Below are 16222 nucleotides of genomic sequence, written 5' to 3'. Positions count from 1 at the left end.
ACAGCGTCTGCAGGGGTCTGTTAGGTATCTTCTGCATTTTCCGGGTGCGTTAGGAGACTTTACACCAAAACGTTAACTGTGTGCGGTGTGTGCTCATGTGCAGACGCCCTGTCACGTACAGTATGCGTGTGAGGACATTAGGATTATATTTTGCAGACTTACCATTTTGCTTTACTACATTCATATTTTTAAATTAAACGTTTTATGTTGAGGTAATTCTAGATTGGCACGTGCGGTTGTAAGGAATAATACAGAGAGCTCGGGTACTCTTTCCCAGGCCTGCAGTGGGGAGGTCCTGTCACTCAGTAGCACAGTGTCACCACCAGGATAGCAGCCATGTCACTGTCAAGACACAGAACATCCCCTTCATCAGAGGGCTGCCTCCCGGCGCCTTTTCACAGCCCTGCTCCCTAGCCCCTGTCCGCCGCTGCTCTTCTCCCTTTCCGTAATTTCGTCATTCCAAGCATGTTACATAAATGGAATCAGAATGGGGCGGGGGGACTGGCTTTTCCCCGCCAGCCTCATTCTCTGCAGATTCATGCAGGCGTCCCGCGTATCCGTAGCCCATTCGCATCCCTGCTGGGGGCGCTGCCCGCGAGCACCTGCCCCTGCCCCGCCTTCCTCAGCGAGGCTTCTCTTAAGCGTGTGCGGTTTCTCCCAGAAGGTTTTCTGCCACTCACTTAGTGCATATCCCTGCATCAGATTTTTCTCCATCTTCTTTTTTTTTTTTCTAGATGCAAAAAAACCCCAAAAAATCTAACAATGGCGATATAAGTTTGTGGGAGGAGCATACTGATTATCACTCACATCTCTTCATTTTTGCAGTGTTCCCTGGTTTTAAAGGTCACCGCCATATCATCTACTATTTTGTCTTCTGTTTTGTTTCCACTTAATACTATATTATAAAAGTCTTCAGGAAGATTACATAATCTTCATAATAGAGGATTTCCTAAATTTTTGTAAAGAGAGTAAACCCACCCCTCTAGCACAATGGCAATAAACGATTGCATTATTTCCTGCTGATCTGTTTTCCTGGGTATGTCAACTCGACTTCTCTGACATTATTCTTATTAATTGTGTAAAATATTATCATATGGCTGCACCATAACCTGTTTCCCTGTCATGGGACAGATAGACTGTTTCCCCTTCCCCCTTCCATCAACAGTGCTGTAATAATCATCCTGTGTATAAATCTTTGTGTGAATCTCTGGTCACTTTCTTAGAACAGAGTCCTAGAATTAAAATTAGTAGGTTAAAAGAGATGAACATTTTTGAGATTCTTAACAGCAATTGCCAAATAGCCCTCCAAAAAGCTTGAACCCCTGGCCAAGGGGGAGTTCCCACTTCTCTCCATCCGTGGCAGTACTGACTAATACCACATAGAAAAATCTCTGCTAATGGCTGGCACTGTTTTTTCTAAACCATCCTTAGGTGAGAATGCCAAGACAATGCTAAGATTGGGCAAAGATAGAATCTGAAAGCCTAGGACAGGACAGCCAGGTGCTGGCACTGGGCTGGGGCCACACCCGTGGGTCATCGATGTTCGCTCTTGACAGTGGAGCTCTGGGGGTTGGGACCTGCTCGGCCCCGTTACCCGTCACCTGTCTTCCCTCTCTGTCTAACGCAGACCCGTGCTGGCGATCGTGGAGGTGGAAGTTCAAGAAGTCGATGTGGGTGCTCGGGAGACGGTGTTTCGGGAAGTGTCCTCTTTCCAGGGCCCCCTGGATGCCACCGTCGTGGTCAACCTTCAGTCACCGACCTTAGAAGAGAAAAACGAGTTTCCTGAAGATGTGCGCACAGAACTCATGCAGACCCTGGGCAATTATGGGACCATCGTTCTTGTCAGGTAATTAGTGCCCCAGCTGGTGCGGGTCCCATGTGCGTGTTGAGTACATGGCCGGCCAGAATCCACAAGAGCTGCCGGGTTGTTCTTGGCATTGACTTGGCCCATCTCATTCATTCCAGGATCAACCAAGGGCAGATGCTGGTGACTTTTGCAGACAGTCACTCGGCTCTCAGCGTCCTGGATGTGGATGGTATGAAGGTAAGTTGTGCTCGGTCATCCATGGAGCGGGGGGCTGCTTACTCCCCAGAGTCTTCTTGGGCACCACATGAGGGCAGGAACTAGCACCCTTCCTTCTGCTGTCTATTTCTGGTCTCCTCATTGAGGTCTCTAATGTCCAGCCCTGGCCACTTGCAGAATTTGGGGGGAAGAGCAAGTGTTAGAAGGTAGATCCCCCTGAGTCACTGGGTCTGTCTCAGCTCACACCTGCACATGGGAGGGCATTGCAGTCCTTCTCCTTAGGCGGTGTATTTTGGACTATGCAGTGTACAAGGAGTTCCCATTTTGATAATATCCTGGTTTTACGTTCACATGGCATGAAAAGCTGGAGATGATAATTCCACCTTTATTTGGGCCAAACGTGGCTCTGCTGATCTTGCCTGAGGTCTAGACCCTCAACTTTTCATGGCAAAACATGAAGATTGGCCTGCTGCTGATGCAGGAGTTTGAGCCGAATGCCCTTTGAAAGCATGGGGGTGGTTCTGAGGTCTGTACTCCTTCTCAGATGGCCACTGTGTCCTCAGGTGAAAGGCAGAGCCGTGAAGATCAGACCAAAGACCAAGGACTGGCTGAAAGGTTTGCAAGAGGAGATCATCCGAAAGCGGGATAGCATGGCCTCCATGTCTCCCACTGCCAATTCCTGTTTGCTGGAGGAAAACTTTGACTTCACAACTCTGGACTATGAGTCAGAGGGTGAGTAGCTTTGCAAGGACCTCTTGGTCATTGTGGCAAGGCCAGCAGGCAAGTTCCAGCAACCAGCATGAGATTTTCAAAACCCCTTCTCACACCTAAGGTGACAGGCGGTCCTTGGAGCACAAGCACTATATTCTATGTGCTCGGTTTGGCACTGTGCACATCTAGGGGTGATGCATGAAGCAGTAAGACCTGGAGCCGTCTGAAATGACAGTGAGAACAGTGTTTTTGAGGCTCTCTGGGCTGTGGGCTCAGTCCGCGTCTCAGGCCTGAATGGAATTGGCGTCCTGTACCTGTTGATACGTGGGTGCCCCCAGGCTGCTGGAGGCTGGGCCGCAGGCGTCCCGACGCCGAGCAGCAAGCCCGGATGGTGAAACAGACCCACTGCCCGAAGGCTGTGCCATTTCCCCTCATTGTGCACTGTGACATTTCCTTCCCCCAGGGGATATTCTCGAAGATGACGAAGACTATTTGGTGGATGAACTAAGTCAGCCTGTGGTCTCAGACGGCGAGATGGGCGGGGACAGCCTCTCCGAAGCCCCCAGCTCCACAGCAGCGGTGCCTGCCAGCAAGTCACCTGCACTCACCAAAAAGAAGCAGCACCCGACCTACAAAGGTAGCTTGGCCCTTCCTTTTCTAAAGAGCCTCTGGCATCGAATCTGCTTTCTCTCCGCACCAGGGCATTGCATGAGGCCACCAGTTAAGTGCTCACAGCCCACGCTAGGGCTGAAACCACAAGTCCTAGCAAGTGGGTGGAAACCGGGCTCTGGGCCCGTATCCAGCTACCACCACACTGATTTTCTCTGTGCTTTTTATTTATTTATTTTTACCACCGGTACCGTTACAGCTTACCAGATCCGTGGTAATCCCTGCTTCCTCAGTATGTTTAAATGGCCACAGCCCTGAATTGGTTTTACATTTGTAATTCTGTTTTTCTTCTCCACAATGTGTATTTCAATCCCGTAAGAGACATACTTATTTTTTTTATTGAAATATAATTGACATACAACGTTATATTGGTTTCAGGTGTACAACTTAGTGAACCTGTAATTCTGTACATTACACAGTGTGTGTGGTTACCATGTGTCACCATATAATGTTGAAACAGTATTATTGACTGTATTCCTATGCTATACTTTTCATGCCTGTGACTGATTTTAAACTGTAAGTTTGTATCTCTTAATCTCCTTCACCTATCTCCCCCTCACCCCCCGGGGAGTCAACAACAGTCCTCTGTATGTATGAGTCTGTTTCTGGGTTTGGGTTTTTTTTGGCTGTTGTTTGTTTTGTTTTTTAGGTTCCACATGTACGTGAAATCATACTTGTCTTTCTATGTCTAATGTATTTCACTTAGCACACCGTCTGGGTCCATCCAGTATCTATGTCCTCAGTGCTGGGGTCTGGTTACATTCCTGTAACATGTTATTACACAGTAATATGATACATTAACATCATTCTATCATTTGAGACTTAAGCAAAGAGGGACTCAAAGTCCCGCAGATTAAACTGCAAAGCCCTAGGTTATATGGTGTAATGGCCCTTTTGAATAAGTTTTAAAGCCCGCTGGCCTTTCATGGGCTGGAAATTAGGGTCGTTCGTGCCCCAGCCCCAGACTCTCCCACAGCCACAAGTGGATTCCCACTGCCGCTCGCTGTGCCTTCCCCATTGAAGGAAAGCTCTGTCTGGTAGATTCGGCAGCTTAGCATGTGTCAGGCCCCTTTGAGCTGCAGCTGAGAATACAGAACAGGGTGAAAGTGAATTGAGATGCTTCCCAGGGAAGGTAATTTGCCGGGAGAGGTGCAGATACCCCCAAGCCCCTTTGTGCCATGGTCCCAAAGGTGGTTAGTAGCCTGGCTGCATTGAGCCATCAGGAGCTCTTAAATGTACAGTTGCTGATCCCCATCATGGAGATGTGGGTTTGGCAGGGGTGGGCTGGGACCCTGAAAATCTGGTATTTCATGAAGCTCCCCAGGTGACTGAGATGCATGGCTGGGTTTGGGGACCATTGCCCAATCGAGGTGGTTCTGTGCACTGCACATCCAGAGGGCTCCTGCCCTGAGTGGAAGTGGCTGAAGGGGCATGCTCTTCAGATAGCAGGCAGTCCTTTTCTGCGGAAGTGGCCATCATTCAGAAAGCCTCTTGAGGGGAGGGCACATATGTGCACCAAGACCTCTTGGAGTGAAAAATTAGTAGAGCAGCATGGAGCTATGTGGGCAACCTTGCCACCTGGCAGGTGTCGAGAAGGCATGTCCGTGATGCTGTGGGGGTTCAGGCATTCCCATTAGAAGGAGAAGCCCTGCCTCTTCCCAGCTCCAACCTCAAAAATACATGGGTTTGAGCTGTTGGAAATGTGAGGGGTGGAGTGTCTGAGCCAAGAATCAGGCTATGTTGTAGTGTGGGAGAGAAGACGTGCCATTTCCCCGAACTTATGTGTAATAAGTGTATATGTAATAAAATCAAAGCAGTCACGTCCTCACGCCCCTCCGAGCCTTAGAAGGTATTTGCAGGACAAGTCAGGAGGTCAATCACCCATTGCTGGCAATGGGTGACGGTGGGCAGGGACGCCTCATACCGGGAGCTTGCCCCCGGATGGCAGGCTACCCTGTGGGCAGAGGCAGAGAATATTCTAGCTTCCAAAACCAGCTGTCCTGTGTTAGAGTGAGGAATTCAAACTGAGGGGCTCTGGTCTTCAAGTGTCTCCTCTCCTCTGTGTGAGTTTCCTTCATTATTTTAGAAGGAGACACCCCTACCCTTGGAAGAATTTCCATGTCTCTCATGTCTGGACTGGAAGCCTTGTCCACAGTTCATCTCCTGTTCCAAGCAGGCAGTGGGTGCCCCACTCCTGCCCTCCCATGCCAGCAGAGAGGGGCCCCCTGCCCTGCGGGGGGCCCTCCTGCAGTCGGTTCCGCGCAGACCCGAGTCTGGGCCCTGCCTCACGCCTCACTCGCGTTCCACCATGTCCTCCAGATGATGCTGAGCTGGTGGCGCTAAAGCAGGAGCCGGAAGCAGTTGGAGATTTCCGGCACCGTTCTCCAAGCAGGTCTCTGTCGGTTCCCACTAGGCCTCGGCCACCTCACCCACCGCAGAGACCCCCCCCTCCAAGTAAGACTTTGTTGCTTTCGGCTTCCACCATGCCTGCTGGGAATAACCCCCTATTTCCTGCTACTCAACACCTGCCTCTGAGTCACTGCTGCCTCTCTGGGTCCCCAGCGCCTTCCCCTCCTCAGGCTCCTTTTTGTGTCGATCCCAGAGATGGTTGTGTTTCTCACAGCAAACTACGTGATTCTTGTACACAGCTGTTCACCTTCCCGTAGCCGTGGTTTGCGTTAAGGGGCTTTCTGTTGGAGATGGTAGAGAATGGAAAATGGAGGGGGCCGCCAAGCAATGACCTTCTAGCACCTTCCTCCCCAGCCCTGCAGAAGTGGCCTTCTGTCCCTGCCTGCTTCCCCCCTCCCTGTTTCCCAGGGCTCCAGGAAGCCCCGATACCTGGCACTCCAGGCGTCCTGGCTTCTGCGGGCCCACACCTGCTGCCCCTGGCGTCCGGCCGCCTGAGGATGGGCCCTTCCTGGCCCGGCCCCGAGGACGGCGCTCCTCTTCCTGTCTCCTCCAGAGCAGTCCTTGGCCCCTCAAGCTTCCCTTAATGACCTGAAAAGACATTGGTGACGGGCTTTTGAGCACTTTCTGTTTTACCTCTACTGTTTACTTCTTCCCCCCCACCCCGAAAGTGTGACGGTCAGACACTGAGATGTTCCCTCAGGCTTTACTTTCCCATTGGGTTCATGTTGGCTTACGTCACATTAGTAATCGATGGCAAGCTGGAAGCACGTGACTTTTTAAGCATATTCTTTCCTTTTCTGAGTTAACACTCAGAGATTAAAATACTAAATAAATAAAAAGTAAAATTTATATCGTATTGTGAAAATTTACAAAAATAGATACGTATAAAAAAATAAAATTTTAAAATGCACTTGATTGTCTACAAGTAACAATTGTCAACCACAAGACTTCTAGCCCTTTTCTGATTATGTACATCTGTACCTACATGTGGTTATTTATTTATTTTTTACAAAACTGGTATCCATTCTGCTTGGTCCTTTGTCTTTCATCTAATGTCTGTGTCTTTAAATGTTCTTTTTTTTTTTTAAAGATTTATTTATTTATTTTTAGAGAATGAGCAAGCGCATGCCAGTGTCAGGGGAGGGGCAGAGGCAGAGGGAGAGAGGGCCCCAAGCAGACTCTGCACTGAGCGCAGAGCCTGACGCGGGGCTCGATCTCACAACCCTGAGATCACAACCTGAGCCAAAAGCAAGAGTCGGACATTCACCGACTGCGCCACCCAGGTGCCCCTGCATGTTCTAAAATATGATTTCCTAATGACTGTCTCATTTAATATCATTTATTCCCCTGCTTTGGGATTTTTTAGATTTTGCCCACAAGCCATTTTTAAAATGGGGTCCTAATAACAGTAGTGTATTTTAAACCACTCAAAAATACATTGACTTTTATATCAGATTTTTGACCCCCCCCCAGGATGTTAGATTAAAATTTGCATTCAAATAATACTTATCTAGAGAATAGGCACAAACTGAGAATCAAAAGAGAAATTTAATACCGACCCTGTGGATGCCCACCTGCCCCACACAGGCTGAGACCCTAACCGCGTCCATGGTTGGACTGGCTCTCGGCTGACTGGGAATTGGCCTCAGAGCAGCTGGTGACTTCGCTAAGATTGAGACTCTGCCCTCATTGGTTTTCACAGCTGGTTTAGTGGTGAAAAAGTCGGCGTCAGACGTGTCCATCTCCTCCGGCACCCACGGGCAGTACTCGATTTTGCAGACGGCAAAACTTCTGCCGGGGGCACCCCAGCAGGCGGTGAGTTCTTCTGTGTTTGGCTCAAAGCAAAACGGGCCAGCATTTCAAACCCAAGGGATCTGCCCCATGGTCCATCTTCGGCCCCTAAGATCCTGTGGGATTGCCTCTTCTCAGTGAACACATACACCTACATCTCTTTACCCTCCGCCCGCCCACCAGCGCGCTCCCAAACCCAGAACTCAGGAGCAGATCTGTGACAGGGTTTCTGCATGGTTGTACAGAGTGTTAGAGAGAAAATCTTACTTGAAGAAAAATCCCGCGTGTCCCTGTGTGGTGGAACTGTTAGTTTCCAGACTCCTCTGCTTCTCTCCGTTCTGAGGTTTGCCGTTGACCTTGGTGTACAGAGCAGTGCTTGATAGAAGGCAAAATAGGAGAAATTCAGATCAGTTGTCTTGAGAGAAGAGGCTAAGAAGAAGGGGGGTAATAGGGCCTAAATAGTGCAGTAGTAATAACCACAGTGAGGGAGGATTGTAGGGGCGGAAACTTCCAGAGGATGGCAGTGAGCTGCTCAGGAGGACAGGAGGTGACGGTCAGTGGCATGGAGGTGAGGGAGGTGAAGCCGGGGTGCTGGGTGGAGGCGAGCTGTCCCAGGAGGCTGGACAGATGTCACGCGTGATAGCAGTAAGAGGGAATGACTGGGCCTCAGTAGTTGACAACAGTGAAGGCAGGTCATCAGTGGTAACCCAGAGGTTTGGGTTAAGAGGGAGAAAGGTGAAGAGGTAGAAAAAGTTACTTTCGAGAAAAGAGTGGAAGGTGTTTTAATAACTTTGCTGCGCTGTGGGAAAAGTGGCTTCTGATGGTGCTTTCTGGCTTTTACCTGGCTAATTAAATAGATAGTGGTATATCCACATTGCAAAGACCTGTAACCACCCAGTTTGGGAGAGGAGGCTTGTCAGCTCTGAATTGTTGCATTCCTCTTCTTGGTATGAGAGTACTTCCGGGAGGAGGCTTGAGGGATGCAGTCTAGATTGGAGTTTGTGTTTAACTCCTGTCTGATGGAGCCCCGTGCCCCTCACCCCTGCAAATTGATCAGTAGGCAGTAAGTGGACCAGGCGAGCCTGTTTTCCTGCCTCTGTTAATATGCTTTTCTTCTTGTTTCTCTCCTGAAGCCCAAAGCCAGGATGGGGATAAGTAAACCCTACAATGTCAAGCAGATCAAAACTACCAATGCTCAGGAGGCAGAAGCAGCCATCCGGTGTCTCCTGGAAGCCAGAGGAGGTGAGTGTTCTCCTGGGGCTCTCCTTCTGGTCTTTTATGCAGCTTCCTACTAGAAGTGGCCTGGAAGAGAAAGTAGCTTTTTTTTTTTTTTCCCCCTGGAGGGAGTATTAAATTGGAAGCACCCTTTAGCAACATTTTATAAAATTCCACTACAAATGTTATTATCCATTTAAAATTATATATTTAAAATTCAGTGAGAATAGAGAAATAACCCCAGGATTATTAAGAAGCACTTTAAGGGAGAGACTGAAATAAACAAAAATGAATTTTAGGAAAGGATAATGCTCCAGGCACTAACTCATTCTGCCAGCTCCATAACAAGAGATCATTTGGGGCCCATCCCTATTTCAGGCACAAAACCTTCTTTTTAAATCACCAGCAAGTATAGATTCTTTACTGTCAGGCGGGGACCTCTCCCCCACTATACTGCTGGCTAATTTTTTGTTGCTGTTACTTCACCTAATCATGGTAATCATATTAATCATAATCACATGCAAAATTGCTGATACTAATATTTTTGAGGGTTGTTGTTGTTGTTTTGATTGTGTACAAATATCTCTTTTAGAAAGGAGAGCTCATGCCCTCTGAAAAGCCATAGCCAATCACAACTGTCTATTTGCTTTTAGGCAGGATATGTAACTTATTTGGAATTCCAAGTAACATTGAAGGAGGGCATGAATTAAGAGGTCGAGAAACACTGTTGTAGGATAACACTATCATGAGTGGTTTCTTTATTTATTAACAAAAAATAATAATACAATTGTATGGATGTTAACCACCCACATGACCACCAACTGATGAATGGGTAAAAGGTAGTGTAACAACTATATAGCGGAATATTATTCAGCCATAAAAAAAGAATGTATTCATATATATGCTTTATCATGGGTGAATCTTGACCATATTATGCTGAGTAAAAGCTAAACAAAAAAGGTTATATATTGTATGATTCCTTTTATTTATTTATTTGAGAGCATCAGTGGGGTAGGGAGAGGGAGAGAGAGAGAGTCTTAAGCAGGCTCCATGCCCAGTGAGGAGCCCAGCGTGGAGCTCGACCTCACGACCCTGAGATCATGACCTGAGCCAAAGTCAAGAGTCGGATGCTCAACTGACTGAGCCACTCAGGCACCCCGTACGATTCCATTTATACGAAATGTCCAGAATAGGCAAATCTATACAGAGAGAAAGTTACTAGTAGTTTCCAGGGGTCGGGGGGAGGAGGGAATGGAGGGGCGACTGCTAATGGGGGACAGGGTTCCTTTTTGTGGTGATGAGGATGTTCTGGAATCAGATAGTGGTGATGGTTTGTACAACTCCGGGAGTATACTAAAAAACCCCTGAATTGTATCCTTAAAAAGGGTGACTTTCATGGCATGTGAATTATATCTCAATAAAGCTACTTTTTAAGTGTTCTATGAATGTAGAGGTTAGGAAAGGTTTGAGATCTGAAATCTCCCGGGGATCCCAGCCTAACGTTTTCTTGGTCATGAGCCCTGCTGAGATTTTGAGACATTTCGGATTACCTCCCCAGAGAAATGCACACAGACATAAAACTTTGCATATAATGTCTGGGCCTCAGTGATCCCCCATGAAGACCATCCCTGTTGAGACGGTCAACATGAGAAGCTGGGAGCTAAACCTAGCTGGTTGGTCCTGACAGCCCTTAGAGATTTTTTTGTTTTTAGAAAAAAGGAAATACGTTGCCTTAGCAAATTACTCTTAGGGTGTGAACTGCCTACAGATTAAGTCATGCAGCGAATCGCCCTGTCCTGTCCACTGCAGCCGTCCGTACACCTGTGTGTTTCAGGTGCCCCAGGAGATGCCCTAAATGCCACATCCCTGAGGGACCCAGGGCCTTCCAAACCAGAGCCCACGGCAGGGGTGGCCCCACTCCTGCCCCGGCGGCCTGCGCCCAGAGTCCCCACCATCAAGAAGCCAACCTTGCGGAGGACAGGAAAGGTAAGAAGCTGTAGCAGAGCCTCTTACTGCCGAGGGGCTCCAGGGTCTGGACACCCGTCCTTGGGGACGCTGCTTGACCATCGCTTCCCTCCTTCACACGCCCGCGTGTCCTTGGCTCTCGCTGAGCAGAAAAACCAGGAGTCTCTCGCGGCGATGGAACAGCTGGGAGGTATCAGGCCTCTGGAGTGTTCTATTGGAGCCCCCAAACGAAGCCCTTGTGGGATACTTTTTTCCTGTTTGTGTGTCTCCATATCGTGTGCACGAGGTTGCACGGGTACAGATTTTTATTTGCTGGTCGGTGGATTTGCAGTGGGGACGCGCTCTGCGCGGCCTCTGATATGGGGCCTGGACACCTTCTCTTGCCACTTTTCTTGCAGATTGTGTTTTGCTCTCGCTCTCAAGCTTCTCAGCCTTGCTTGCTGCTTCAGAGACATGAGTTTGTCAGGACAGTGGCAGCCCAAAGACTGGCACCTCTAGAGACATCTGGATCTTCCGTTTGATCTCGGTGTTCTAGTAACGGGACCCTCGGTAATCCGTTGGCTGGCCGTTCCCGAGTGACTGCCGCTTTCCACCCATGGAGCGTGTGCGATGTGGCTTTGGCGCTTGCTCTGTGTTCTCCGCCTTGGTCTGCCCCACGTCCGCACCTCGCGTCTGTCCGTCTGCCCTGCCCCCTTACAAAGCAGACCTCTTTCCTCCTCCTCTTCCGTGTGCCTGCTCCATCTTTTCTTTTAAAAGCCAGGGCAGAAATGGGTCATTTTCCCAGGCCGCCGCGCAGGAGTGACAATAAAAGGCTGGTGGAGAAGGATTGTTTCTGCGGTTTGTTTTCTAAAGAATCAGAGGAAATGCTGATGCTTTACGATACGAACAGCTCCTTCCATGCGAAAGCTCCCTTTTGTACCGTGCAGTTGTTTTGTGATGGTTTTGAGTCAGAACCGAGGAAGTGATGCTCCTGTGTGAAATTTGCCATCTACTGTAGTTAAATTGATCAAAGATTTAAGGAGCAAGCCGATCCATTAGCCCTTCAGTTAGCTTACTGCCCTCACTTAAGTTCCATCCGCCTTGCATGGTACACGCTGAATTGTCCAAGCGGTGGCCTCAGAGAAGATAGTTTCCAGAGGTTCGCTTTTAATAAAGGAAGAGCATAACCCCATTTCCTAAGGTAACAAAGGAAAAACTAGTTTCAGAATATTCACCGTGTGGCCCTGGTTTTCAAGTTTCCACTCCTATGTCGTTGGACCTGCTGGTACTTGACAGATGTGTGTTCCCCCTGCGCTCTCTTGTACCTGGTCACACTTCAGCATCCCAGACATTCTCAGATCTCGAATTTGCTAGAATGTCCGCTTAGCCCCGTCTCTGCTCCCCCTGCTGACACTGTCTGGGCGCTGACCCCCGCGCCCCCAGTGCTGGCTTCTGACTGACTGACACTCTTGGTCCTGCCTTTCCTCAGCCTGAGTCACCGGAAGACCAGTTTGGGCAACAGACGGTCCAGTTTACGGTCGGGCCCCCAGAGACAAGCCTTGAAACCCCCCCTCTAGCAGCCGTCCCTCCTGTTCCCAAACCGAGAACGCTTCAGCCTGGGAAGGGTACCGACAGGAAGCCGAGCGGGGGGCCGCCCGCACCAGACGATGCCCCTCCCGTGGCCACCCCGCCGTCCCCGCTGGAGGTCCCGCCGCCCGCGCCCCAGGCGCCCCCGAGGAGGAAGAAGTCGGCCCCCGCCGCCTTCCACCTGCAGGTGCTGCAGAGCTGCGACAGCCCGTTCCTCGCCGTCCTCCCCTGCGGCGGCCGCGGCGACCGTCCCCCCGCACCCCCACCCGACGGGGGCGCTCTCCTTCCACAAGCCGCTGGCCTCGGCGCTCCCTCCGCAGCAAGCCCCGCAAGCCCCGGCGCCGAGCAGCCCCAGTCCGAGGCGGCCTCCCCTCTTGGTGATTCTCAGGATCCCTTCTGGAGCCTTCTCCACCACCCGAGCCTGTTGAAGAATGCCTGGCTCTCCAAGAGCTGCGACCCGCTGGACTCGGGGACCAGGGGCCTGGAACGAGCACACACAGCCCCCCTGCAAGGCTCTGCCTCGGCTGCCCGGGAGCTGCCGCCGGGGCGCGGGCCCAGGGACTCCGATCGCTGCGGGACCGGCAGTGACCGGGACAAGAGGACGGTGCTGCAGGTGTTCGACCCGCTGGCGAAAACATGAGGAGGAAGCGTGCACGGCGGCTCTCCTGAGAAAGTGTGCCTTCTTCCCTCGGGCGTCCCTTCACCGGGACAGCCCGGAGCCTTGGCCCCAGCCCCCCCGCCCCCCCACCCTCACCCCTGCTAAGAGACCACTGTTTAAAGGCGCACTGAAAAAACATTTGGATTTCTGTCACTCGTGTGTACTTTACAGAAATTGTGTTTCTTATTCAATGAGATGATTATTCAGCCACCAAGATCGGTCTTAGTCCAGACTCGTGCATTTTAGTTTCCCCTCAGGGGTCTGAGAAACCTCTGGTTAGATTCGATGTGTGGATCTGAGGACAGGGAATCTAGCTGATAATGTCCAAGAAGTTCTTCCCTGGTTGGATTTTCCATGCTTGTTTTGTTTTGTTTTGTTTTTTGTTTTCGATTTATGTGTGTCTGTGGTGTTTTTAAAATGTTGTTTGTACTTTACGGATTTGGGATAACTTTTTGGCGATCCACCTGGAGGTTGATGTATCAGCTGAAAGGTGGTTGGGACCATTAAGAGCCGTACCTGGCCTGCTGACCCCAGGTTAAAAAAAAAAAAAAATCGGAGTTGAAAGCGGCCAACAGATCAACCAAATGACTAGACGACACATTCCCGTGAGCCCTTGTGTTTCTGTACACGTACAGGAACCTTGACTGGGGGGAGATGGTGGCATACGCTGTCTGGGCTCCGACGCACATACTGTTAGCTTAGCCGGAGCCTAGGCAGGCTGCAGGCTCCTCCCCGAACCGTGTCTTAGCTGCCGCATGTCGCCTGACGTGCTGCAGCCTGCAGCCCTGGTGTACTAGCTAAACCAGTTTTAATACGCTGGCTCTTCCCTGCTAGAGGGAGCCTGGTCGCTTCTTTCCCCCCTTGTGTTCCATGAGGAGGAAAAGCACAAACTGTGCAGACTCATGCTGGCACATAATATTGGGCCTCGTCGTGACGCTGGGAAGAACATTTCATTTAGCCTGGGCTGCCTGGCTGTGGTTTCGGGAAGGAAAGCACCACCTGTCCCTGTGTATGAGAGACCCCAGGGCAGCATTTGTGGGTTTGCTTATCTGTCTGTGTACTAGGTTTATTTTTTTGTCTGTACATTTATGACACCTTCTTGCCCTAGTCAGTCCTTCAGAAGGACATCACCAGACTGTTGTACATTTTAAGAATAATGTTGCAAGGCCTAGAATCCGTTTGGAGCAGATACCATATTTTTGCTAACAAGAAATTCATGGGTGAAAACTTAGTATGCCACATACCGTATTTAGGAGTTTTTAATGTCCTAGAATCATACAGCAGTGACTCTGAACTATCCCTAATGTGACTGGAGAATTGGTTAGGATGGCAGTAATCGTCCTGCCTAGGGGGATACCACTCTCTTTTTGCCTCTGGGATTTCTTCTCATTGCCACTATCAAGGTACCCTGCAGATTATTTAAATCTGGCACTCAACACAAAAACAAAACTACAACATTTATCGCATTTCATTTGAAAACTGGTAAAAGAAAAAGGTCTTAGTGACCCACAGGGATAAACAGGTAATACATGTAGTTGACCAGTCTTAAAAAGAAGGTGTTTCTGGCCTTAGCTGATTAGGATGCTTTCTGTAGAGTATAAGTACTATATATCCCGTTTACCTCTCTAACAAACATGAGTAAACAACATAATTCTTGAAGAGTTCAGGGGAGAAAGAACACAAGATGGGTAAATGGCTTGGAGAAGTTAAATAATTTGCCAGGATTCACATTGCTACTAAGAGTACAATTGGGAATGGGATCAAAGATTTCCTCATTCAAATGTTCTTTCCTCTGTCACCTCTTTTTTCCCACCAAAAAGGAGGTGAATTTGAAAGCAGATTACGTGTAATGTAACAGTTGCTTGCAAAGCTGGAAATAGGCCTAATTTTCAGGTTTCTTTGTTCTAGATGCAAATGGCCAATAAATGGCACAGAGAACAGAATTTTAATGAAGAAAGGTGTTCATCACACAGGTAGCTCTTAAGGATCTGATATTAAGTATTCACACAGAATTGTGTTGACCTCAGGAGACAGGTCACGAGAAAAATTCTAAGTAGTTTAACGTGAAGAATCGAACAAACTTGACAGGGGTGTTCAAATCCGTGAACAACAGAGACTGGATTTTGAGGTGATCATATATAAGGTTCACACACCAATGTTCTCTTTAAAAAGACAATTGGAATTGCCTTACTTAGTTTTTAGATCAGGGCTTTAAGAGATGGTAGGTTTCCTAGGTTAGCAGCAGAGTTGGTTAAATATTCTGGACGAGCAACTGCCGGCCTAGGGATTTCTCTTTGTGGGTTTTTTATTTCTGGTTTTTCTGTGCCCCCACACGGGCCTTGAAGTGTCTTTTATTACTGCTCTGTAAGACAATACAGTTCACCGCGAAGAATTTGAGGCACAGAACTTTACAATTCAACATTGTCTCTATGACCCCAATTATATTCCCTTTTCCAACCTAATCTTCTCTGACTTATTGCCTATTTTTAAAATACGTTCCAGTAAATGACTGAAATTAGGACATCTGCTCAAGCAATTTCTGTAAAAGTTCTAAGTTGTTGAATTTCAAGATAGAATAGAATTCTCTGGATATGTAGAAGTACAAGCAAAGTAATACATTAAAACATTCGCTTTATAATGAAATGATTTTATCAGCTGCAAAAATTATTTATTGGGTGACTAGTAATTAAAACCCTGTAATGTTTATTTGAAGTGATAATTTGTACTGCAGTTGTAAAAAATGCCTATTAAATATTTTGTCTTTTTTTTTTAAATTTGGTTTGTTTCTTTTTGGATATGGAAGAATGTTGGAATATCTTCTTTATGTTGCCTTCTATTCTGGGTGAAATGTGATTACTAGTTATTCCTCTGAGTTTGGGTTTTGTCTTTTTTATAAATGGTGTGAGGTAGGGGGGCCAACATCACCTTGCCGAGGGATAGTTACACTATACCATTCATTAAATAACAAACTTGCTCTTGCTTCCTTGAATTAGGTTCCTTAAGGGGTTATTCAATTTTATTGGCACTTTCAAATAACATTAGGATTTATATAGCCTTTCTATTTTATTTTTTTCTGTTGATTTTTAAAACATTTTTCATTAACTTCAACTTTAATTTACATCTTTTTTCTTTTGTTTAATTTTGTTCTTAATTTCTTAATTAAAAGTAGCACTAGATTACATTATCTTTAGACTTCCTCACTTAACAGTAAAGAT

At 48.1% G+C, this 16222-nt stretch overlaps 1 protein-coding gene across 6 annotated transcripts in view; it reads left to right on the top strand.

Moving 5' to 3' along the window:
* SYNJ2 (synaptojanin 2) overlaps nt 1-16029 on the top strand; it is a 99258-nt gene extending 83229 nt beyond the window's left edge. For 4 of the 6 annotated variants that reach the window (XM_032407571.1, XM_032407568.1, XM_032407569.1 and 1 more), the window contains exons 19-27: nt 1628-1846; nt 1966-2044; nt 2587-2755; nt 3198-3371; nt 5723-5857; nt 7515-7627; nt 8737-8845; nt 10653-10804; nt 12252-16029. In XM_032407571.1, the coding sequence (XP_032263462.1) occupies nt 1628-1846; nt 1966-2044; nt 2587-2755; nt 3198-3371; nt 5723-5857; nt 7515-7627; nt 8737-8845; nt 10653-10804; nt 12252-12989 (1888 nt within the window). In that variant the 3' untranslated portion in view covers nt 12990-16029. Of the gene's footprint in view, nt 1-1627; nt 1847-1965; nt 2045-2586; nt 2756-3197; nt 3372-5722; nt 5858-7514; nt 7628-8736; nt 8846-10652; nt 10805-11181; nt 11333-12251 lie in introns of all 6 variants that reach the window. The other 2 variants (XM_032407572.1, XM_032407570.1) reach the window with 2 other exon arrangements.
* Nucleotides 16030-16222: the final 193 nt, after the last annotated feature.

This window comes from Phoca vitulina, unplaced genomic scaffold (assembly GCF_004348235.1).
Source record: "Phoca vitulina isolate PV1807 unplaced genomic scaffold, GSC_HSeal_1.0 scaffold9, whole genome shotgun sequence".
Classification (NCBI taxonomy): domain Eukaryota; kingdom Metazoa; phylum Chordata; class Mammalia; order Carnivora; family Phocidae; genus Phoca; species Phoca vitulina.
Note: the sequence above shows the minus strand (reverse complement) of the source record. Positions and strands in the feature narration are given on the sequence as shown.